The 24983-nt window shown below is 39.4% G+C and overlaps 1 protein-coding gene across 2 annotated transcripts in view; it reads right to left on the bottom strand.

Moving 5' to 3' along the window:
- Positions 1-24983, bottom strand: part of DENND5B (DENN domain containing 5B) — a 183593-nt gene that overhangs the window by 10701 nt on the left and 147909 nt on the right. For both annotated transcript variants that reach the window (XM_080809936.1, XM_080809935.1), the window contains 7 exons: positions 24515-24593; positions 16801-16882; positions 9813-9941; positions 7366-7487; positions 3801-3946; positions 2114-2232; positions 545-732 (listed from right to left, as the gene is read on the bottom strand). In XM_080809936.1, coding sequence (XP_080666062.1) covers positions 545-732; positions 2114-2232; positions 3801-3946; positions 7366-7487; positions 9813-9941; positions 16801-16882; positions 24515-24593 — 865 coding nt within the window. The remainder of the gene's footprint in view (positions 1-544; positions 733-2113; positions 2233-3800; positions 3947-7365; positions 7488-9812; positions 9942-16800; positions 16883-24514; positions 24594-24983) is intronic.

Below are 24983 nucleotides of genomic sequence, written 5' to 3'. Positions count from 1 at the left end.
GCTCCCTGCTGAGCAGAGAGCCCGATGTGGGGCTCCATCCCAGGACTCTGAGATCATGACATGAGCCGAAGGCAGAGGCTTATTAACCCACTGAGCCACCCAAACACCCGTTTTTTTGTTTTTTGTTTTTTTTGTTTTAGAAGTACAATCTACCCCACAACATGGGGCCTGAACGCACAACCCCAAGATCGAGAGTCTCATGCTCTACTAACTGAGCCAGCCAGGTACACTTCCTCCTTTAAGTTTCAGTCAAAATATTACTTAGTCACATTTCCATAGCTTAATTAAAACAGAACATGCAGTTTTTATTTGATTTTAATATCTAAATTCTTCAGGCTTTTAATTATTTGTTAATTCTTACCTTATTTTTCCCTTTCCTCTCTCCTCCCTCTTTCAAATTCTGTTTGCCCAAATTAATTTTCCTCCACTTTCTTCTTTTTAATCTTGCCACATTTCATTAATGTATGTTCCCTGTGAAATGGCCCCATGATGCCTGCAACATCTGAGGCATACTGCAAATTTAACAATCAGTGATGGTACTTACTGGTGGTTTTTCCTGTCAGTGAAGTGATGCTCAGTCTCCGAGCCGAGGTGGGGGATTTCTGCTGGGGTGGAGTCCGACACTGCTTTACCAGATCCTCATCTGCCACCGAGGTCATCAATTCCCCAATAAGGATTCTCTCCAGGCTTCCATCATCAATGCCTTTCCCCAACCACCGCCCGCATGGGAACCTTATAGGTCAGAAAAAGAACTTCTCCATCACCAGTACTTCACTAGTTTTAATCAGAATTTTTAAAATGGCACCATGGGTGAAGCCCATCATTTTAGTGCCTATGGGTTGTTTTCTAAAGTTAATTTAAAAATTTCAAACATACAGAAAAGTAGAGAAAATTGTACCACAGACACCCATATTCTTTATGTTTTGCCATGTGCTTTGTTTTTATTTTATGCTGGAAGTATTTTACAGTACATTGCACACATCAGGACATTTTACCCCTAAAAACACTTCAGTATGAATCTCTGAAAAATAAAGACATTCTCTCTTATATAGCCAGAAATTGCTACCACATTCAAACAAATTAAAATGATTCACTATTTTCTCATACCTCACCTATATTAAAATACTGTGGTTAGTTCTGACAAGAATATTTTCAAACTAGAAGCTAATATGGAAGTTGAGTTATAGGAGAAAAGAGGACAGTGTTTCCAAAGAGGAGTACCAGCTATAACCAGTAGAGTCCAAAAGATCCTTTCCTCCTACTAAATTAATTACTTCAAGCTGCCCTTTTAAATTTTTTTTAAAAATCAGAGTTCTATCAATCTTTTCCAATACTTGCAGACTAGGCATTGATAACACACACAAATAATTTTTTTCTTTTTAAAGATTTTATTTATTTATTTGACAGACAGAGATCACAAGCAGGCAGAGAGGTAGGCAGAAAGAGAGAGGAGGAAGCAGGCTCTCCGCCGAGCAGAGAGCCCAATGCGGGGCTCGATCCCAGGACCTTGAGATCATGACCTGAGCTGAAGGCAGAGGTTTAACCCACTGAGCCACCCAGGCGCCCCCACACAAATAATTTTTTAGAAGTTTTCTGGGGGCAATTTTGTATTACATAAAAAGTCAAACTAAGGGGCACCTAGGTGGCTCAGTCAGTTAAGTGTCTGCTTTCAGCTCAGGTCATGATCCCAGAGTCCTGGGGTCAGGTACCCACCCCCAAACTCCCTGCTCAGCAGGGGGCCTGCTTCTCCTTCTTCCCCTGCAGCTACCCCCTCCACTCTTGTTGTCTCTTGTTGACTCTGCTCTCACTCTCTCAAATATGTAGAAAATCTTAAAAAAAAAAAAAAAAAAGTAAGACTAAACAACACAACAACCTAAACTAAGATTGAGAAGGCAGTGAGAAAGCTTTAGAAAGAAAGTAATTCTTTTTTTTTAAAGTTTGTTTTAGTAATCTCTACATCCAACATGGGGCTCAAACTCAGTACCCTGAGATCGAGAGTCACACTCTTCTGACTGAGCCAGACAGGCACCCCAGAAGGAAACAATTCTTAAACCTTTTCTTGTCTAAAGAGTCTCAAAGAAAGAATTCTGAGCTCCCAAGGACATTTACTTACCTGTATGTATGTCCTGTGATCTCATTTCTGACCATGACACAATCCACTAGCCATTTGGCTAACAGTCCTGAGTTATCGTGACCAATCTGAACAGTGGTCAGCTTCCCCAAGTTCTGGCACTGGAGGGACAGGACCACAGGTTATTCATAGCTTGATCCCACTCCCACTACTGCTTAGCTTTAGTGGTGGCACTTTGGTTTCATCTAATTTAACAACTGCAGAAGACTCATCCTGCATAATGTGCTCTGCTTTGTAGTAGAGAAACATATTCACATCCAATATATCCCATCTAATGAGCTAGGACACATATGGACAGTAACTACCAAATGAGGGGACTATACAAGGTGCTAGAGATGTAAACAAGTTCTAGATAAACACTAGAAAAGGAAAAATTATTTCTAACTGGGGAACCCAGAATTTGTGCCTTAATGGTGAGAATAATTTCAAGAAGTGGCAAAAGGATGCTATTTAGATTCAGTTACAGTGAAGCCAGGAAAATAAATAAATAAATAAATAATCACTGACATAGGTGTTTTTCTGTTTCTAATAAAATGCTAAGGCAGAACTGACCTGAAATCTCACCTACTAGAAGTCTTTGAAGCTATCAAAAAAATTACAATTATCAACGTCCTTCCTGGCCATTGGTGGACAAGTACAAAAGAAAGCAATGATAAAAGGAATAGTAAAAATAAATGTCAATTAAATTCTGACTTTTAAATTCTGATAAAATATCACAGAACCCCCAAATGACTATATATGGTTGGGCATCACAGCTATGAATTCTTAAAGCCCTTGACTTTGTATCAAGGTGAGAAGACATCACAGTCATTCACGTGAGGGAGGATGGCGCCTTGAATTAGCTGTGGCAGGAAAGATGGAACGAAGTAGGCAGAAATGAGAGTCTGGAAACAGTAATGATGGAACTTATAATAGAGTTTATGTTCCATACTTGCTAGTCAAAGAAAAGCCAAGCATTTTAATCTTTCGTGTATAGTGAGTCTATTTTAGATAAATAGGGCTAAAAGGGGCTCTTGGGTGTGTTATGACTAAGTGGAAACTGCTATTCCTAGACCCCAAGGAATATGGAAACAGGATATTCAGTCGTATTACTTCTCTCCTGAAACAAGAGCAGGTGTTTGTCTTCCTCCTGCATTCCAGGATCAGCCTGCAGGGGGGCTCAAAGACAGGGGAATGCTTCAGCAGGTGAGACCTGAAAACTGACTACAATATCAAAAGGTATCTTTATAGATCACTCTACAAATGTCACCATGTGGTTTACAAGCCATAAGCATGGGTGTCAGCTCTCCTGTCCCTCTGTCCAGGTGGCAGAGAGCATTTTACAGTAAGAAAGAGAACCACTGTGGGAAAAGCATTTACTTGAATGTTCCTTACTTGCCCGCTTCTGTGCAAAGCACCAGCAATCATGGAATAGAACCTAGCAAAGCCCCAAAGTATTCCATTACAAATAGAAAAATAGAGCTTAATAACTAAAATCATAGCAATAAAAATATAAAACAAATAGCTGTGTTTAAGACAACTTTAGGTGTACACTCACAAAAATGATGCTGCATGCTTGAGTACTCCTTTGTATTATTTGATTTGAGGACACATGAAGAAGTAAAACTGGAATCCTTGTGTAGGACTACGTAAGACATTTTCTGCTAAGAAAGGTATTAGCTGAACCTACCTCAAAAGTCATTTCAAGGAGGTTTTTGGGAATCTGCATTACTCCTGTGTCTCCTAGCTCTCCTGATACACAGATCCAAGGGTTCGATGTGATGATCGCATTGCTCAGCTTTTTGATGGGGATGATCACGGACCTATACGGAATCACTGGAAGAACAATGTTGAAATTAAAAATCACAATAAAATTCTCCTGATAATAAGGGAAATATATATTAATGACTCTGTTGGCTTTCACAGACAGTTTGCTTGTTATGATCTTTCAAGACGTGCTTACACAGAAGATGAGATCACCTCTTCCAGTCTATAAAGATGAGGTCCAGTTTATAAATCACAAGTCCAAGCTTGTGATGGTTTCCATGGCATATATATCACCAGGTATGCATGGCATGCAGAGTATCACCATACGTAACCTCTACATTTACAAAAAGCAATCCCAGGCATTAACACCAGAACTGACTTCTATACAAATTTTCATTGCTTTAATATTTTAAATTCTGTTCTAAAATCAAGTATACTAAGGAGCATGGTTCCTGATGTGGGTTCATATGTAAAAGGGGGTGAATGGCTTCTTGGACACTATCGCCTTATTGCTAATTTCCTCAAGGCAATGTTTCAGAACGTTCCCATCCCAACTGTACAGCTCGCTATGCAAAGCCAAGAGTAATAAACAGTGCCATTCTGGATATAACAAAGCTATTGAGGCCACTCAGGTACAAGAGGAGCCCTGGGGAAGAATCAAGATGTAGAAAGCAATCTGTGTACAACCTTTTCCTTCAGAAAGGCTCTTTAGAGATCTCGGGGCGCCTGGGTGGCTCAGTGGGTTTAAGCCTCTGCCTTCAGCTCAGGTCATGATCCCAGTGTCCTGGGATCGAGCCCCACATCGGGCTCTCTGCTCAGCAGGGAGCCTGGTTCCCTTCCTCTCTCTGCCTGCCTCTGCCTACTTGTGATCTCTGTCTGTCAAATAAATAAATAAAAGATCTTAAAAAAAAGAAAAAAAAGAAAAAAAAAAGGCTCTTTAGAAGGCACACCACTAGATGTCACTGTCCTATCACTGTCTTTTGCTCAAACAGGGTAGCACAATAAAGACATTGCGCTCCCTCCATTCTCTTTTAAAAATGGGGATGGTTCAAACACTGGCGTATTTTTATCCCTCAGAGTCATACTTGTTGTTTTTTTTTTAAAAGCAGGGTAGAATCAAATTTTTTTTTTTGTATCCTTGGAATTTCTGCTCCTTTAGTCAAAAGAAAGGGTCTCAGAAGCCCCCCTTGAAAGATCTACACATACGATGATACACATTTATTGGACAAAGTGCCCAGAGACAGCCTCAGAAAATGAGATCATGGTTCAATGCACTCTTAGATAAGGAAAGTGAATGGGATTAACGGTTCATTTCCCTAATTTTACATAAACGACTTTCTTTATGTTAGGTGAATAACCTCCCTTTCCGTCTTTTCATTTTGGCTGAAGGAAAGGAAAATGTCAGAGGAAAGGCCATACTTTCATGGTTTAGTAATCATCAGAATCAAATGGGTTTTGAAACTGAAAGCAGAAGAGGTTAGTACAAGACTTTATTTTAGGTGCCAGAGGCTTCTCTCAGTTCTTTCACTGAGAGGATTAGAAAAACTACAAAAAAAATGGGTTTAGGGTCAGATGCACAACTGTGATTACATAAAGTATAAAAGGAGTAATATTATTAAACTTAAAATTATTTCTTTCATGAAGATCTCAATTCTTTGGAGTTACTTACATGGAATCTATAGATACAAGTAGGATCTTAGGAGTCCTAACTACCTGGGCTATTTCTTTTAACACTCTACATAACATTTTAGGCTCTTTTTTTAAAAAAAAAGATTTATTTATCTATTATTTGAGAGAAAGGGGGGGATGGTAAGGGAGGGGCAGAGGGAGAGGGAGAGAATCTCAAGCAGACTCCCCACTGGGCAGGGAGCCCAACACAGGGCTTGAGGTCACAACCCTGAGGTCATAACCTGAGCTGAAATCCAGTCGGGCGCTTAACCCACTAAGCCACCTGAGCACTCCTAACATCTTAGCTTCTTACACAAGCAGTAATGTACTAAACTGATAGTTTTGGGGTGCCTGGGTGGCTCAGTGGGTTGGGCCTCTGCCTTCGGCTCAGGTCATGATCTCAGGGTCCTGGGATCAAGCCCCACATCAGGCTTTCTGCTCAGCAAGAAGCCTGCTTTCCCCTCTCTCTGCCTGTCTCTCTGCCTACTTGTAATCTCTGTGTTAAATAAATAAATAAAATCTTTAAACTGATAGTTTAGATACTAATGAATAGTTGGCAGATACTACTGGTTGGCCCAATACTCAGTTCAGCTCAATGTTTCCTTGTCTGCTTCTATCAGAGACTAAAAAGCCAAAACCTACTAATTTTTGGCCAGTGACATGTTGCATTTATCGGAATTTCTTAGAAAATCCTGTTTTTCTAGCACAGGTTCTGCCCTTTACTCCTTGGCACTCTTTCCTTCTTCCCTGCTAGAAGGTGGAATGAGAACAGCCATCTTATGACCATGAGATGATTAGCACACACTGAAGACTGTCTAGAAGAGAAGGACAAAGACTCTGGGTCCCTGAATGTACTATAGACTATTTTGAAACTTCTCATTATATAAGAAATATGAAATCACCCATTTGTTTAAAGCACTGTTTTCCAAGTTTCTGATTCTTGCAGCTAAACAGAATTTCTGATACAAGTAAAAATTCTCCAAAGTGGGTAAGGGGAGCCACTGCACAGAAGAATTAGTACTCATGAATAAATGTGATTAATTTGACTTTCCATCAAAAACACATCTCCAGTCAGCATTTCCTCCCTCTACAACCCTACATTATTCAGTAAGGTCTTAAAGTCTTTCTGAATCATCAAAGTTTAATGTTCACAGTTCCATACGTTTATTATGGTATGCTGATTTTTAAAATTTTATGTGTTTTATGTAAGATACTGGATGACTTGTTTAATAAAACTTTTTTTTTTGAAGTAAGCTTTAGGCCCAACATGGGGCTTGAACTCATGACCCTGAGATCAAGAATTGCATGCTCCACGGACTGAGCCAGTCAGGGGTCCCTAATCAAACATTCCTTTTTAACATCCAGCCCATTTTCTACTGTAGACTGGGGTTCCTGGAAAGCAGATGAAGTCAGAAGTCAGCATGCAAGATGTTGCTCCTGGGATCACCATGTGGCTGAGAGAAGCTGAGCTGTGATACAGTGCAGTGAAGTCCTCAGCTGATGCCACAGTTAAGTTCTAGAACAGCCCTATGATAGTCTTAGGATGCTGGCTGGCCCTGCTAAGGAGGGATCATCTTGGGAGGTTGGGAAGGTAGTTTGTTCTGGTGAGGCACTCCCCACAGAGGCTGGCAGCTGAGGACTGCCTTCCCAAAGCAGTCCCAGCTGCTGGGGCTTCATTCCTAAATAGAGGTCTGGGGCCCGCCTCACAAACAGTGTCCATTTCACTGTACTGTCATATATGTCACTTGTAAAAATATAGACTCTTATTCCATTAGTCGCCTGAGCAACTCTTCACTTATTAGCCAATTCTCCAGACTTACTGATAGTGGTGAACACGCTGGTGAAGCAGAAGTAGTCAACTGCATTGAGGGAAAGAAGATGGTAAAGAAACTGCTCTCTTTCTTCTTCACAGCGTAGAAAAGCATAACGCTTATAAAGTTTCCTAGGAATGGGTAAGACAAGCACAAAATAACAGTTTATTTTTCATGCTTTTCATTATGTCTTGTACTAAAAATAAACACATTCATTTAGTCAAAGTCAAATGCATTTGTTTTACTTTTAGGACTCAGTCCTAAGAGTATAATATGAAATACGGGCAAGGCTTACTCACAGATGTCCACTAAAATGTTATTTGTAAAAGGAAAAATGTATCATGGTATATGCATACACTGGAATACTGTCTGAGCATTGAAAATAAAGTTTATGAAGTGTTTTTTTTAAGATTTTATTTATTTATTTGACAGAGAGAGAGTGAGAGAGTGCACAAGTAGGCAGAGTGGCAGGCAGAGCGAGAGGGAGAATAAGGTTCTCTGCTGAGCAGGGAGCCCCATATGGGACTCAATCCAGGACCATGGGATCATGACCTGAGCTGAAGGCAGCTGCTTAACCCATGAACCACCCAGGCGCCCCTAAAGTGTTTTAGCAACAAAAACAAAACTACTACTAAAAATAAGTAATTTTAATTAAGCACTTACATTAAAGCACTTTTCCAAGTGTATTATATTAATATATTAATCCTCATGATTACCCTATGAAGTAAGTCTACTAGCACTCTCATTTTATAAGTTAGGAAAACAGACATACAAAAAAGTATCTTGTCCAAAGTCATTCAAATAGTAAATAGTAAAGGCGGTGTCTGAACAAGGGCATTCAGTCTTCTGAGCTTAAATTCTTACAGTGAAATGTTTATAACACACCAAGCTAAAAAAAGGATGATACCGGGGCTCCTGGCTGGCTAAAAGTCAGAAGACCATGTAATTCTTGATTATTGGGGTTGTGAGTCTGAGCCCTAGGTTGGGTGCAGAGATTACTTAAAAATAAAATCTTAAAAAAATGATATTGAAGGGGTGCCTGGGTGGCTCAGTGGGTTATGCCTCTGCCTCCAGCCCAGGTCATGATCTCAGGGTCCTGAGATCAAACCCCGCATCGCGCTCTCTGCTCAGTGGGGAGCCTGCTTCCCCCTCTCTCTCTGCCTGTCTCTCTGCCTACTTGTGATTTCTCTCCTTCTGTCAAATAAATAAATAAAATCTTAAAAAAAATGATACTGAATTGTGAATACAGTATAATCTTAACTAAGAGAGCATGCATAGAAGAAAGTACAGAAGAAAACATGCGAAATACTTGGTATTTACCTTTATGTAGTGGGATTTTCTTCTTTTTCAAGTAGCTGTACACCCAACATGGGGCTTGAACTCATGACCCAAGATCAAGAGTTGCATGTTCTACCAACTGAGCCACCCAGGTGTGCAACTATATGTAAGTATGTATTTATAAAACTCTGCACCATATGTGGGGCTTGAACCCATGACCCTGATATCAAGAGTTGCACAGCTCTACTTACTAAGCCAGCCAGGCACCCCAAGGCACACACCTTTACGTAGCACTTTATGTACTTTGGACACAGTGGACATGAATGATTTATAATGGGCAGGGATGGGTAAGGGGAGTAACTAGTTTCAGAGAACAAGATCAGGTTCACAGCCTGTATCTAACTTTGTATTCTTTATCAAACCTACTCTTTGGACATTAAGACTCATCTTAAAATGCTCCGGGGCTTGGGGGGAGCAGTAAGCAGCCCAGTGATGATGTGTACAAATACAAAACTATAAAAAGAATTGTTACCATGATGAGATTTCAACGCAAGGTCAAGTCTGAGAACTTTGTTGAGTTTTTTGTGTAGCTTTGTTCTAGAGACCTAAGTCCTCAGGCTTCAAATTAGCTCTAACATATATTATGCAGATGATGCATTTTATCTAAGAGGGTTTCCTGAGGGAGTAAAGGGAGACCTATTTAAACAGTTAACAATTAAGTAACATGCAACTGATTGCTTTCCTGGCTCTAAACTATTGAATGTAAGCATTTGCCAAGACTCTCAGAAGAAACCTCTTAATGTGGACTTTTTTTTTTTTTTTTTTTTTTTTTTTGCTACTTCAGGTTTTGTTGTGATCTTTACAATATAAGGTTTATATAAATTCAACCTATCTTTTGGATGTTACTGTCAGCCTGTGAGAATTAGTTAGGTTTTTTTCTGGTTAAGAACAGAGCAATCTGGCCTTTGGCTGTCAAGTCTGGTGTGTGTCCTCCCAGGTAAAATCAAATACTATGTCAAACCATGGAGTTTCCAAAGCACATGCCTGTTAGAAAGGAAGAACACGTGTGCACAGGAATCAGCAATTTGTGCTGAAGAAGTCAGTCTGCCAGCTTATGCAATCTGCTTTGCAGACACACAGGTCACAGAAGCAGAAATGTCTAAGAGGCTGTCTCTTACTTGGTGAGTGGCTGGTTGGAGAGCAACTGCTTCAGGTGCTGGGACAAGAGCTTCTTTTCTAGAGATAGTCTTATCCATGCCCGAGCTCGTCCGACATCTGTCTTGATCTCACTCATATTCTGAATATGCCTACAGAACAGGAGCAACAGTAAAGATGTAGATCCTAAGAATAACCTTGAGCTGGAAAAGAACTAAAGCATTACAGCACCTTTGCACAGAATAATTCTTTCATACTTAGCAGAAGTGTGAACGGGTGATACGCACTTTATGTTGATTAAACTGCTCAAAGATTCCATTTGAATCATGAATTCAGCCCCACATCAGAATCACCACTACAACACATGCACATGGGCAATGCCCTCAGATAAAGCAGTTAACACTCCTTTCTTCTTTCAGATTTTATTATGTTCTTGTTTCAACCTCATGGTTACCTGTAACCTGGCAGCTGGTTATTCCTGACCATCAAGAAAATAAAAGTAATAAAACATGCTGAATATTAAAGATTTTATTCAAATTAATTGGTCTAGTTTGACTATCTGTCACAACTTTAATCCACTGAATTGTTTTTCAAGTAGTTTCCGGACAACATATGGAAAATATGAAATCTTACTTTCCATGGCACTTTAAGACACCTTTTTTTTTTAACTTATAAATTCAAAATTCTCAAGTTTTTAAAAGACTTTGAAAATTGTGTGGCCACAAAAGAAATTGTTTGGGGACACCTGGGTGGCTCAGTGGGTTTTAGAAGACAAAGACTGAAAATTGAAAGCCAAAGTAATCCTTATGTGTTAAGTCACAGGACATCAATTTTGCAGTTGAGTATCCTGAACAAATAGAGATTTAGTCCAGGTTATAGTAAATTATATTTAAGCTGATGTGCACCTTACACTACTGCTGACTTATCTGTGTCTAGTCACAGCTGGTATTTTCCTTGCAATGTTGACAAAGGCTGACAGCTTGCATCTAGTTAGAAAGAGACCTGACGTATGGTCAGGAAACCTTAGTTCTAGTTCCATTTCTGCTATTGATTGGCAATATGGTCGGGATGCCTCGGTGGCTCAGTCGGTTAAGCGTCTGTCTTCGGCTAAGGTCATGATCCCAAGGTCCTGGGATTGAGCCTCACATGGGGCTCCTTGCTTAGTGGGGAGTCAGCTTCTCCCTCTGCCTGCAGCTCCCCCTGCTTGTGCTATCTCTGTCAAATAAATAAATAAATAAAATCTTGAAAAAAGGATTGGTGATATGGTCTTAGACTTAACCAGCCTGGGCCTGAGCTTCTCTATCTGTAAAAAGCAGCTACGCAATAGGACTTCTTAAGTTCCTTCTATATTCTAAAATTTAGATCAATTAGTAAAAAGTATCTTAGCAATCACTACCTTTTTAAGGCTTTGCAACTGTAACCAAAATAACTGAATAGCAGTTTGGCCAGTTGAATCAGGTAAAGGTATAAGGATATATGCAAAAATGTTAGATAAGGCGCCCCCACCCCCACGCCAAACACACCCTCATGCATACTCACAGAATTTAAAATAGGCAAATCCTTCATTTAACACATAATTGAGCACCAATTATGTGTTGGACTCCATGAGCACTACTAGCAATTCAATGTCAGATAGTTGCCTCTCTCATGAAGTTTACAAATAGTGTGAGAAGAACAAATAACTAACTGCTATGGAGAGGATTAAAATAGGGGTGTGAACGAGAGTGACTGGGTGGCTGCTTTGTACAGGTGACCTGGAAGGCTTCTTGGAGGAAGCAACATTTGAACTAAGATGCAAATGACAAAAAGGAGGGTGGCCTGTGGAAATTTTTCTGGGGCAGGTGTCAGAGGAAAGCTATCAGGTGAAGGGAATAGGTGGAAAAAAGCTCCACACTAGGAAGCAAGGAAGGTATGCTGGAGGAACCAAAGAAGTGGTATGAGGGAGGATGGTAGAAGATATCACTATCAAATCAAGTAGGCTCTGCCAACCAGGGCAAGGGATTTGGAGTTGGGTGTTTTTTTTTGTTTTTGTTTTTTTTAAGATTTTACTTATTTGAGAGACTGTGAGAGAGAGCGAGTGAGCGAGCACAAGGAGGGGAAGGGGCAAAGGGGGAGAGAGAAGCAGGCTCCCCACTGAGCAGGGAGCCTGATGCGGGGCTCTATCCCAGGACCCTGAGATCATGATCTGAGCTGAAGGCAGACGCTTCAACAGCTGAGCTACACAGGCAGCCCAAGGGATTTGGATTTTATTCTAAGATTACCATACTACCTATAGGGAGGATGAATTACAGTAAGGCAAGCAACTGGGAACTGTGACATAATCCAGGTGAGAAATTATAGGGCTTAGACTAGAGACGTGACAGTTCATTGATCAAACATTCAGTGAATAGATGAGCAGCAGGTGTACCAAGAACTGTACCCTTAGGTAATGATATGCTATCTATTAAAAACGGTCCCTATACATCTCCTTTGTAGGACCTGGTTGAAACACACACACTACATAGAGTTTATGCTTCATTTTTAAATAATTAGTCTCACAAAAATGTTGTAAAAATAATACAGAGAGTTCCCCTATTCACAGCTTCCCCTAATGCTAACATCATATATAACCAAACTAAGACATGAATATTGGTACAATACTATTAACTGAACTACAGACTGATTTCACCAGTTTTCCCCCTTATGTCCTTTTTCTCTTCCAGGATCTAATCCAGGATTCCATACTGCATCTGGTTGTCATTTTAGTCTTCTCCAGTCTATGACAGTTCTTAGCCTTTCCCCATTTTTCATGACATTGGCATTTTTGAAGAGTATTGGTCAATTATTAGGTGGAGTATTCCTCAGTTTGGATATTTCTCATGTATTCCTATGGTTAGACTGCAGTTATTTATGCAGACTTACATTTATGACAAGAATACTACAGAAGTGATATACTCTTCTCAGTGTATCACAGCAGGGGGTACATGATGTTATGTCTTATTACTAGTGACGTTAATCTTGATCACTTGGTTAAGGTGGAGCCTGCTGGGTTTCTACTGTAAGATTATTTTTTCCTTTTAATTATTAAATTCTTGGCAGAGATACTTTGAGATTATGCAAACATCCTGGTTTCACCATAAGCTTTCAACCATAAATTTTTCCACTTCATTCTCCTACATTTATTAATTGGAGGTTTCTGTATGAAAGAGCTATCCTGGGGCACCTGGGTTGCTCAGTCGTTAAATGTCTGCCTTTGGCTCAGGTCACGATCCCAGTATCCTGGGAATCAGGCTCCTTGGGAAGCCTACTTCTCCCCCTCCCACTCCCCCTGCTTGTATTCCCTCTCTTGCTCTCTCTCTCTGTCAAATAAATAAATAAAATCTTAAAAAAAAAAAAACAACTATCTTGTTGCTCTTGTTTTTTTCACTTAGTTCTTTATATCATAATAGACTCATGGATATTTATTTTACTCTGTGAAATATGTGCCAGTACTGTTAGTTACTATGTTGCTCGAACTGCTTTAGCTTTAGCCACTGGGAGCTCTTTTAGGCTGGCTCCTGTGTCTTTAATATATGATGCCCTTCTTTCTGAGCACTTTCTTACTTTTTGACACTGAATTTCACTAGGCTCATCCAGTATTTTCCATTCCCCAGTCCTAGAATCAGTCACTGCTCTGGGGATCCCTGATGTCCTTCATTGGAGGATGATATTTAGAAACCAGTATGTGGGTGCTAGGTATACTCACTGCTATTTTAGGGCATTACTACTTTTAGGCCTTCTAGGTGGAAAGAGCTTGGACATGTATCAGTGATTGACAGGGGTAGGAAACTGGGGGGAAGGAATGACTCAAGAAGTAGCACAAGGGAATTCTGGGGTGATGGAACTATTCTGTATCATGACTGTGTGTTTGTGAAAATGCACAGAACTACACACTAAGAAAGTATGAATTTTACTGCACCTACATTAAAAACAAAAACAACCAGAATATAAGGAGAACAAAAAGGGAATACAGATTAACAAATGAATCTAACTGTATTACAAATGAGTAATATAACCACGCTGAAGATAGAGGAGAAAAAAAAATCTGAATTTTGGAAATCAGTATTTCGACTGAATGCTGAAAAGTTAAACACAGAAAACTAGAACAGTATACAAGCACTATACTTATTTAGTAAACTTGTTTCTGCTTCTTACAGGGGTATAGGTTAGTAATTCTGAAACTCTTACGGATATACTAGGATTGCACAAATAAGTAAATATAGTGTAGCCTAGATAATGAAAGCCAAGTTTCTCATAATGGGAGAAAGAAATTACAAATAAGAAGGCTAGGGGCACGTGGGTGGCTCAGTCCTTAAGCATCTGCCTTTGGCTCAGGTAATGATCCTAGGGTTCTGGGACCAAGCCCCCCACTGGGGCTCCCAGGCTTGGGAAACCTGCTTCTCCCTCTCCCACACCCCCTGCTTATGTTCCCTCTCACTGTGTCTCTGTCAAATAAATAAATAAAATCTTAAAAAAAAAAACAAAAAACAAGTAAGAAGGCCTGAATGGTTCCTGTGGTATTGAATTGGAATCCTAGATATCACTATGAATTCATGGTTTAAAAAGAATTATCTGGGGTGCCTGTGTGGCTCAGTTGGTTAAGTGTCTGCCTTAGGCTCAGGTCATGATCTCAGGGTCCTGTGGTTGAGCCTGTGTTGGGCTCCTTGCTCTGTGGGGATCCTGCTTCTCCCTCTCCCCTCTGTTCATGCTCTTTCCCACTTGCTCTCTCATAAACAAAAAAATAAAATCTTAAAAAAATAATAAAATAAAAAAAATGGTCTGTGTGGTATATAGAAAATATATAACAAAGTTAGAAACAATAAATATAAACACACACACACACATACATGTGTAAGTATACACACATTTGTTTCTAGGTCTATTTTGGGTTCTTTACATTTACTACCTCACTAAATATTATTTTACCTTTTTTTTTAAGATTTTAAAATTTATTTTAGAAAGAGAGACTGAAAGAGAGAGAGAGAGAGAGAGAGCGTGCTTGCACAGGTCAGGAGAGCAGCAAAGGGGGAGGAAGAGGGACAAGCAGACTGCACACTGGGCCCCAACAGGAGGCTCAATCTCACAACCCTGAGATCATGGCCTGAGGTGAAACCAAGTGTCAGACACTTAACTGTGTTAGCTTAAGTGAGCCACCCAGTGTCCCTCATTGAATCTTTACACCAACCTTTTGAGAGAAAGACTGTTACTATTCCATTTTATAGGTGAGAAAACTGGGAGTATAAGTAATTGAGGATATGGAGCTACTGCATGACAGAGCTCAAACAGCAACCTCTGTAGGCTGGTTCCAGAGCCTGAGGTCTTAACCAGGAAGCTATACTGTCTCTTATGAAGTAAAGGAGTATATCTAAGTAGGACAGCCCCTCCCTGAAGAACAACATCATGAAAGAGATAAAGGTAAATAAGCAGGAAACCAGGAGGAGCAGGACAGCCTTATGTGATGTGACCATCTAATTAAGTTTTAGAAGTCTGGATCTACTATGAAATCACTGTAGAATACACATTGTTTCATTTTTCCATTAAGAGATCTAGAGATCATTTTCCTCTCATAGTTACAACTATTCTTCTCATGCTGGCCATCAAAAGGAATCACAGGATTCCTTGAGAGCAACTATATTTTGTCTAGCAAGGAAAAAGGACACTGAAGATATAAATATATAAATTAATTAAGACAACAAAAACTAACATTTATTTATTTTTTGTTTGTTTTAACGATTTTATTTATTTATTTGACAGAGAGAGACAGTGAGAGCAGAAAGACAAGCAGGGAGAGAGGGAAAGGGAGAAGCAGGCTTCTCGTCAAGCAGGGAGCCTGATGTGGGGCTCTATCCCAGGACCCTGGGATCACGACCCAAGCTAAAGGCAGACACTTAACGGCTGAGCCACGCAGGTGCCCCTAACATTCACTGAAACTTATTATGAGCCAAGTACTTCTTAAAACTTTTTATAGTAGTGGACTAACTCATTTAATTCTCATAACAATCCTATAAAATAGAGAACAGTTTTTTTTTTTTTTTTAAGAGAACAGTTTTTATCTCTATTTCAGAGATGGGAAAACTGAGGCACAGAGAAGTTATAAAAGTTGCCTAAAGTCACACAGTTCAAGCAGGAAAGCCAGGATATATAACCACTGCACTAAGCTACCACTCTAAAGAGCTGTGCTTTCCAGTTGCAAGTATCTGACAAATCAAATAGACATCAATAATTAATATTAAGAAAGCAATAAACCATAAAAGGAAAGTTAAGTGTTCTAATGTTATAACATTGACTCTAAACCTACATATTTTAAGAGCTAAGTGTTGTACCTAAAATATTTAAAAGAAAAAAGCCTCTGTCTTCCTCATTCAATAAATCTATTTTATTTTTTTAAAAGATTTTATTTATTTATTTGACAGACAGAGATCACAAGTAGGTGGAGAGGCAGGCAGAGAGAGGAGGAAGCGGACTCCTCACTGAGCGGAGAGCCCGATCTGGGGCTCGATCCCAGGACCCTGGGATCATGACCTGAGCTGAAGGCAGAGGCTTTAACCCACTGAGCCACCCAGGTGCCCCAAATAAATCTATTTTAGGTATCTCAATGCTTTCTAATGATTTCTAAGACCAGTAGTTGCAACTGATAATTCTCAGATTTGCATTTGCTTCAAATTAAACCTACTTAAGAGCAGTTTCTCTGCCAAGTACCTTGTCATTATTTTTTTGGTCTGTGTCTGTGGCAGCAGGTATTTAAGGAGGTTTTAAAAACTGAACAAAGAACTTAGAAAATAATTGAGCTACTTTAAAACTCTTCTCAGTTCATTTTCCCTTTGAATTTAATGTCAGGAGAAAAATAATAGTATAAAAGTAAAATAAGCAAGTTTATAAAAAATGTTTTCCTCAGAATACATAAGCAAAAAATACACATAGCCATAATCATTTGAGTAATGTAATGAAAACCATATATATTTGACAGTTATCATCAAATGCTAGCATATATACCTCATGTCTTGGATAAGAGAGACCCTGAGTGTTGGCAACATAACTCCTGAGTCAGATTTTCTTCGTTCTGGTCCAAGGGCAACTATGTAAAAAAAAAAATCAGCAAAGTATTAGAAAAATAATAGCAAGGACAAAAAAAGCTATATGGTTCACATTCTATAAATAAATTTATTTTATATTTTCAATTTACTTTGATAAGAACTAAGCTCAATTTTTCCCATCTGAATGGTGCTCCTTTATTAATAGAGTAAAAGCTATTTTCTTTCTAATTAATCTGAGGCTGCATTTGCAAATTTAAAATGAGTCAAAAAAGCCCATTTAGCAAATAATGCAATGTGTGCAAAGTCTGGCCATGAAGACCAGTCATTTTCTAAACTTACTCATTCTAATAGCTCCGGGTAACTATAAGAAAGCAATGTCTATAAATTAAGTTACTAAGTATGTCAATTATCTCTGGGCTCATGAACTGCAATCACATAATTTCCTTCACTGTGAAAGACTGTTTAAAATGGAAAATCTAAGAGTCTGGTACTCTTTGGTCTGGTAAGTTTCTACTTCAAAGTTCAGAATCCAGAGTACAGTGTATCATGCAAAGTGAGTAATCTAAAGGGACATTAAGAAGTATAATGTCTGTGAGTCATTCTCTTTGGAGCTTGAATGGTTAATATTTATAAAAGAAGAAAAGATGGTTCTCTTATACAGCCATAGCTAAGCAATCATTTGTTGGCTAATGTATTGCAGTTGGGAGTGCTCCATCTCACTTTAAATGGGACACTGTGGAGTCCTGTGCCCTTTATCTCCATTTTCCTATCTGTGAACGAAAAGGAAATTGCAACATCACACTTTGCAAATACACTGATAACATTAGAATTTAAGATGTGGGCTTTACTGTATGGTAAACATACATTTTCTCAGTTTTTAGATCCATTCAGCTTTGGAGAGGCTATGGTCCACTGCGGAAACACACAGGTATGTGAAGCTGGCACAGAACATTCTGGGGTCTTAGGATCTACATGTTTCCTGTGTTTTAGTACCTGGTGAAAGTGGCTGGGCTGATACTTAGCCAGTATGAATGAGCACTGATAGGGCTGCCAGGACAAAGAGACTGTGGCCAGGCCAACCTAGAGGCAGTTCTTTTGAGGGCCTTCCACACCAGGTGGGTGATAAATAGGCCATGGAGTTTTCAATGGGTCACCAAAAACACGGCTTTATCTTGATTATCTTGATACCCAGGAGGTAACAGACACCAAGGAAACTGTTCAGTGGCTTGTGGGGAATGCGCTATGTTAGTCTTCCTGTTTGAGACTCTCACCATTGAAGTGTGTTGTTAATGAAAGCACACCTCTCTTTCTGAGGAGAAAGTGAAATAGTAGAGAACGCTTTGACATTCCAGATGACTAGATAGCATAAAAGAGGGCCACACCAGTGGTAAGAAATAGGTGGAAAAGAGAAAAAAAAAATCATAAGGCAGGTGAAAGGAACTGAAACCATAATCAGCAATGTGGCTAGAGGGAGACATGACAACAAGAAGCAATCATGCCTCTGGAAGCAGAGAGCAGGCAAGAGGCTTAATAAAAGAGGGGCCTGTCATTTAAAGAGCAGCAGCACCCACAGTAAGAGCACTCACAGGCCCAAGCATCTTCCGGGCATTCTATTTTGGAACCCTATTTTCTCCACTCTTTGCTGATCAATGTTTCTTAAACATATGATGTACTTCTTTAAAAACCTTTTTTAAAAGATTTTATTTATTTACTTGCCAGAGAGGCAGGCCGACAGGAGAAGCAGGCTCCCTGCTGAGCAAGGAGTCCTATGATGGGTAACTTGATCCCAGGTCTGAGCTGAAGGCAGCCCCTTAACCACCTGAGCCACCTAGGCGCCCCCATATGATATACTTTTTATGTCTCCATGTGATTGGTTGAAGTCTTTAGCTCATCCTTTAACACTTCTGTATCTTTCTCCTTGTTTACAGCCTATTTAGCAATTTTAGATTGAGAGCACTTTAGCTTAATAGTTAAGAACATGGCTTTCTCAAACCCTACAGAGAACTTAACAGCTCAACAACTTTGGGTGAGTAATTTAACCTCTCCAGGGTCTGTTTTCTCATCTGCAAATTGGGGTCAGTAGCAATACCTACCTTATTCAAATAGATGCAAAGCACTTAAGAATACTGCCTGGCTCCAAGTAAGTTGTCAATAAATAAAATAAAATGAAACTTAGCTTTAGTTTTGCCTCTTTCTGTAATCTTTCCTAAATATTCTCCCTTCCCAAGGTACACTGTTAGATGTTGTTCCCTCTAATAGGACCTGTGAAACTGAACACATAATATAACCTTAGCATAATTTAACATTTCTGTTACTACTAAACTGTATGTCTCTTGAGGCTCAGTCATATCCTTTTCTTAGAATACCTACAGGGAAAAAAAAAAAAAAGAATACCTACAGTGCCTGGTGGAGACCACACACTACATATGTGCTCAACAAACACTCACGGAGGAAGATAAGATTATTCAGGGCCAGATGGCGGAGCCTTAAATGACAAATTAGGAATCTGCAGTACTCCTAGGATGGCAGGAAGGATTCTGAAAGGAATGCTATGCTCCTGAGTGCTTTTTAAGTTAGTTAACTAAAGAAATTAGTTAACTAAAGAAATAAGGGAGATGAGCTAGAAGTTATTTCACAGGCCAGCTTATGGATGAACTAAGACCATGGCAGCCAGGGAGAACAAAGAGGAAAAATCTGCAGTGGAAAAAACCCCCAGAACTTAATGACTTGATGTAGAAAGTGAGCAAGACTCAAGAGTCAAAAATAATTAAGTATGAATATAAAATGATTTAATAAAAATTATTTCATTGAATTATTACTTTCCTTTGGATCTGTTCATCTTAATGTTGCAAATGAAAAAACCAAGCCTCAAAGAGGTCAAGAAACCCACCCAGTTGTACACGTTCATCAAAAGGGACAGAGTGTTCTGATGTCAAGTCCACTGGGCTTTCTGTTATATTACAAATGACTTTCTAGCTTCGAAGCTTGATTGAGAGAAGAGTACTGATGCCATTAAATAATGTGGAGAGAAGGAAGAAAGCCTAAGAGGGACAGAGGGAGAGGTAATAAGATAATTAGTTTGTTTTCAAATTTGTTGAGTTTGACATCCCACTGGACATCACAAATGGATGTGTAGGAACTAGGGCTGGAGAAAGAGATTTGTGAATAATTTGCTAACCAGAAAGTTGGAGGATGACATGGGAGGTAGGCAATAGTAGTCATATTATGGTTTGAATTATGCCCCTCAAGAAGACAGAGAAGTTCCATCTCTCAGGACCCGTGAATTTGACTTTATTCGGAAACAGGGTCTCTGCAGATGATCAAGTTAAGATGAGGTCATTAGGGTGTGCCTTAATCCAGTATGACTGGAAGATGATCTTATAAAAGGGAAATGTGGATACAAAGACAGACACAAGTAGAGAAAAGATGATGTAAAGATACTTGGAATATGACATTTAAGGGCCAAGGAATTTCTGAGATGACCAGAAGCTAGGAGGGGAGCATGGGACAGATTCTCCTTCACAACCCTCAGAAGGGACCACCCTTGCTGACACCTTGATTTTAGACTTCTAGCCTCTGGAACTGTGAGACAATAAATTTCTGTTGTGTAAGCCACCCAGTTTATGGTACTTTATTATGGCAGCCCCAGGAAACCAATACAGTAATTTATTAGTGACTCTGGAGGGAACAATTCAGAAGTCTGTGAGCCCAAAGCAGTTGAAGTGAGGGAAGCCATACATTTCACTTAGAGATCTAAATTCTAAGGTTTCCATGAAGTCTACTCCAGAAGAGAAATTTATATGAAGTCTACTCCAGAAGAGAAATCTATACACTATTTAAATGTATACATATATTCCTACTTCTTATTTCAACAAACTTAAATGTAATAGGCCACTTTCTCCTTCAATATAAACACTTGTGGATTTAATATTTAGCCACAGGAATTCTTTTTGTGTGTCTGCATGAATCAAAGCTGCTACAGAGGCAGCAAGTTTGCAGAGCACAGACACTGTATGTATTGTTTTTATAGAATCATCTACAGTATATAGGCTGGTAAGTAAAGAAAAACTTTTTGTAAAGTGAGTTCTACGTCCGATGTGGGGCTTGAACTCAGGACCCTGAGATCAAGAGCTGCACACTCTACTGAATGCTAGGCACCCCAACAGAAAAAAAATTTTATTTGAGAGGGAGAAAGAGTGTGCAAGCGAGCCGACTGGGGGGGGCGGTTCCAGAGGGAGATGCACACTCCCCACTGAGCAGGGAGACTGCTAGACTAGGAGCTCAATTCCAGGACCCTGAGATCATGACCTGAGTCGAAGGCAGATGCTTAACTGACTGAGCCAGCCAGGCACCCCTCTAACAGAAAAATTTTGAGGACGATAATTGAAGAATATCTCAGATTCTTGGGCTAGACCCAGAATAACATTTAAAAGCAGTATTTCCACCCCCTCCTGCATCCTACTCCACTCCCTGCCAACTGATTTAAAAACCCATTTAAAGTTTAGTGGAACCTTGTCCAAAGATGCAAGGTTTAAGAACACCACCTATGTCTAAGCTGGCCAACACTTTTAAGGCAGAAACTTCTGGGTAATATGTCAAGAACAGTCTTCTAACAGACTTTTTTTTTTTTTTTAAAGATTTTATTTATTTATTTGACAGATAGAGATCACAAGTATGCAGAGAGGCAGGCAGAGACAGAGAGGAGGAAGCAGGCTCCCTGCTGAGCAGAGAACCCGATGCGGGGCTCAATCCCAGGACCCTGAGATCATGACCTGAGCCAAAGGCAGAGGCTTAACCCACTGAGCCACCCAGGCGTCCCAAGAACAGTCTTCTCTCTAGGATCAACTGCATTCTGAGATCCTGTCTCTGCAATAGGACTGTGAACTTCTAGATGCAGTGACTTAGTCAAAATTTGACTGGGTCAAAATTAAGACAGTCTGAAAGACATGGAGAAAACTTAAATCCGTGTTACTAAGTGAAATAAGCCAATCTGAAAAGGCTACATACTACATGATTCCTAACTATACGACATTCTGGAAATAGCAAAACTATGGAGAGAGTAAAAAGGCCAGTGGTTGCCAACAATTAGGGGAAAGACATGGATAAATAAGTGGAGCACAGAGAGTATTATTAGGGTGGCAAAACTACACTGATACTATAATGGTGAATCCACACCACTATACATTTGTTTAAATCCACAGAAGGTACAATACCAAGAGTGAACCCTAATGTACACTATGGGCTCTGGGTGATGATGTGTCAATGTTCATCAACTATAAGAAACGTACCACTTTGGTACACCACTTTGATATGAGGGAGGCTCTGCATATATGGGGAAGTATATGGGAAACCTCTGTACTGTCTGCTCAATCTTGCCACGAACGTAAAACTGCTCTAAAAAATAAAGTCCATTAAAAGAAATTAAGGTAATCTACCCACTATGTTCTTCTTGTTAAGACAGACTTTTTCCTTTCTTCTACAACCCTTAAAACATCTCTGACTCCTGTTTTGTGTTCCTTCGGAAGGAAGAGTAATGATCTATCCCCAAATCTCATCCTGGCTCAATGTTAGTAACAGCAGTGTTCAAACCTACTGTGAATTTCTAAGCACACAGAGGATCTCTCCTTGATATGAAAATGCAGACTGTTTATTACCATTAATTAGGATGCTTAACAGTTGGTAAACAGAAGTATTTTTTGGAAAAAAAAAAAACCCATCCAGATTTAAAAGCAGAAAAATCAATAAACTGCTAATTTCTATATAATCAGTCACACTGCTTCTCAATAATGAAGTATTTTATTTTTAAGCTAATGTTTTTATATTTCATACTGTCATATTTAAAAAATCCTAACTTTGTGGGCTGAATCATCAGAAGTGTTAGGGCAATATTTATAATAAAATCCACTCTTCCTAACAGACAGTAAATTTGATCTCAAAAGCTACATGGCTTACATTAATCCTACTTAGGATCAGTAAAATATTCAGCCTGTTGGGATGCCTGGGTGGCTCTGTTGGTTGAGCAGCTGCCTTCGGCTCAGATCATGATCCCAGCATTGTGGGATCGAGTCCCACATTGGGCTCCTTGCTCAGCAAGGAGCCTGCTTATCCCTCTGCCTCCATCTGCCAGTGCTCACTCTCTCTCTCTCTCTCTCTCTGACAAATAAATAAATAAAATCTTAAAAAAAAAAATCAGCCTGTTGTTCATACTTCGTGTGTTCACTGTATTCTCACTAGCCCTTCATCAACACTTGCTAGTGCAGCACAAATAAGTGACTGCATGAGGCTTTGACATATTTGATACTTCTTAGCCTTGACTTCAGTTTTGCTGATCCCCCTACTGACTAATAAAAGGGAACTGCAAACAGCTGAGTCTCTGGTCGCCACCTCAACCACCCAACATTTGACTAGCCAGAGCCATGAAGCTGCTGGTGTTGCCTGGCAGCTGCTCGCCTTAATAGCTGGACATTCTGCATGCCATCTTTGGTGAAAGAGCCAAATACTTCCATCTCCCTGCCTTACTTAAGTGAGCTTGGTTTTCCAATGTTTCATCCCTACAAATAGCTACTTCTTCCTAGAAATTTATTTTTTCTAATTAGGGTAAGCTATCTGGGTTATGGTCTTATGATCTGAAGAGCTAAATTTTCTATGAACACAGCTAAGTGTTAGAGATCGTTTCAGGGCATACAACAATGCATTTTTACTTTTTTCAACAGAAAAAGGGGCAAAGGAGATGGTTACTACAGAGTGATTTTAAACTTGATTTCAATTTTTACAAATATAGTTATATCTTGGGACATCAGAACCTTGACATTCTATTTAGTGAACTTCAGGTTAATGCAGTATCAAGTTCATATTCCTAGCTGTCCCAGTAAATACCTTTAAAAACTAGGTTTCCAACAATCAACACCACATTTAGGGTAGTACTGCAATGAGGGGAATGGAAATAGGGTATGCTTCAATCATATTTGCAATGCTTTCTTAAGCTGGTGGTTGGCTTTTAAGTATTATTTTTTTTACATTTCTGAATGTCTAAAATTATCCACAATTTTAGAAAGGGTTCCCAAATTGCTGATTCAGTATAAAGCATTTTTTTATCTACTAGCTTTCCACCATTACTACTACTTTTTGTGAAATAGATAGTTATTTTATATAAAGAAAAATACATGGAAGGCAGAACATCTAGGAACCCCCCATAACTCTAATAAGCTGAAGTATAATAACACTTCTATTATGTGATGTCTTGCTATAAACTGAAGAAATCTGACTCCTGAAGACTTTTGAGACATATATGTGTATTATTAATGATGGTTGTACAACTTCTTTAAGAAAAAAACCCCAGTATACACTACACTCTAACACTGGCAAGAGTAAGGTATACCTGTACGATCCTTTACAATTCATTAGGGGTTTCCACATGTTATCTTACTTAGTCAACATTATAGTTTTACATAGCTTAACATTATTTTCCCTGTCTTATGGACGAGGAAGCTGAGAGTCAGAAAGGTCGAGCGACTTTTCTCACATCTCACAGCTAGTAATTTATTTTGCTTCTTCTACTTTATCCCATTACTGGCAAGGTGGGTAAGTTTCAGCCTGAGAGAGATTTAAAGGTACTGTTTCTTCACGTGGTCTAATGCTGCCAGTTCTGTAGAAATAATCTAACAAACTCTCACCTGGAGATTCTGCAAGGTGCTCTTGCTTCTCTTCTCTGTCCTGAAACTGAATTAAATGTGACCACAAAGCTGACTTCCCCTGAAATTACAAGGTATAAAAAAGTTTTTCATTTTATAAGCAATAATCAAAAAATAATTTCTCATCAAAACCATTCACATCAAAATGGTCATTCTGAAGTTTGGAGATCATCCATTCTTAGCTGTGTAATATTCAGAGCAACTCACTCCATGTGAAATGAGTCATCCTTTGCCTCACCAAAAAGATGAGCAATAGCCTGGGGAAGGGCAGCAGAACAAAAGGCCAGAAGTACAGGCATGGAGATTTCTGACTTCAGTTGGGCTGTTACTTAGTTGTATATAATTAGGACTATCTACACTGGCCACACTAATAACCACAGAATTAAAAGGCTCTAGTAGTACAAAATGTATTTGGATACATCTATAGGCAAAATATGCTTGGATGTATGGA

Source organism: Martes martes, assembly GCF_963455335.1.
Source record: "Martes martes genome assembly, chromosome: 8".
Lineage (NCBI taxonomy): Eukaryota > Metazoa > Chordata > Mammalia > Carnivora > Mustelidae > Martes > Martes martes.
Note: the sequence above shows the minus strand (reverse complement) of the source record. Positions and strands in the feature narration are given on the sequence as shown.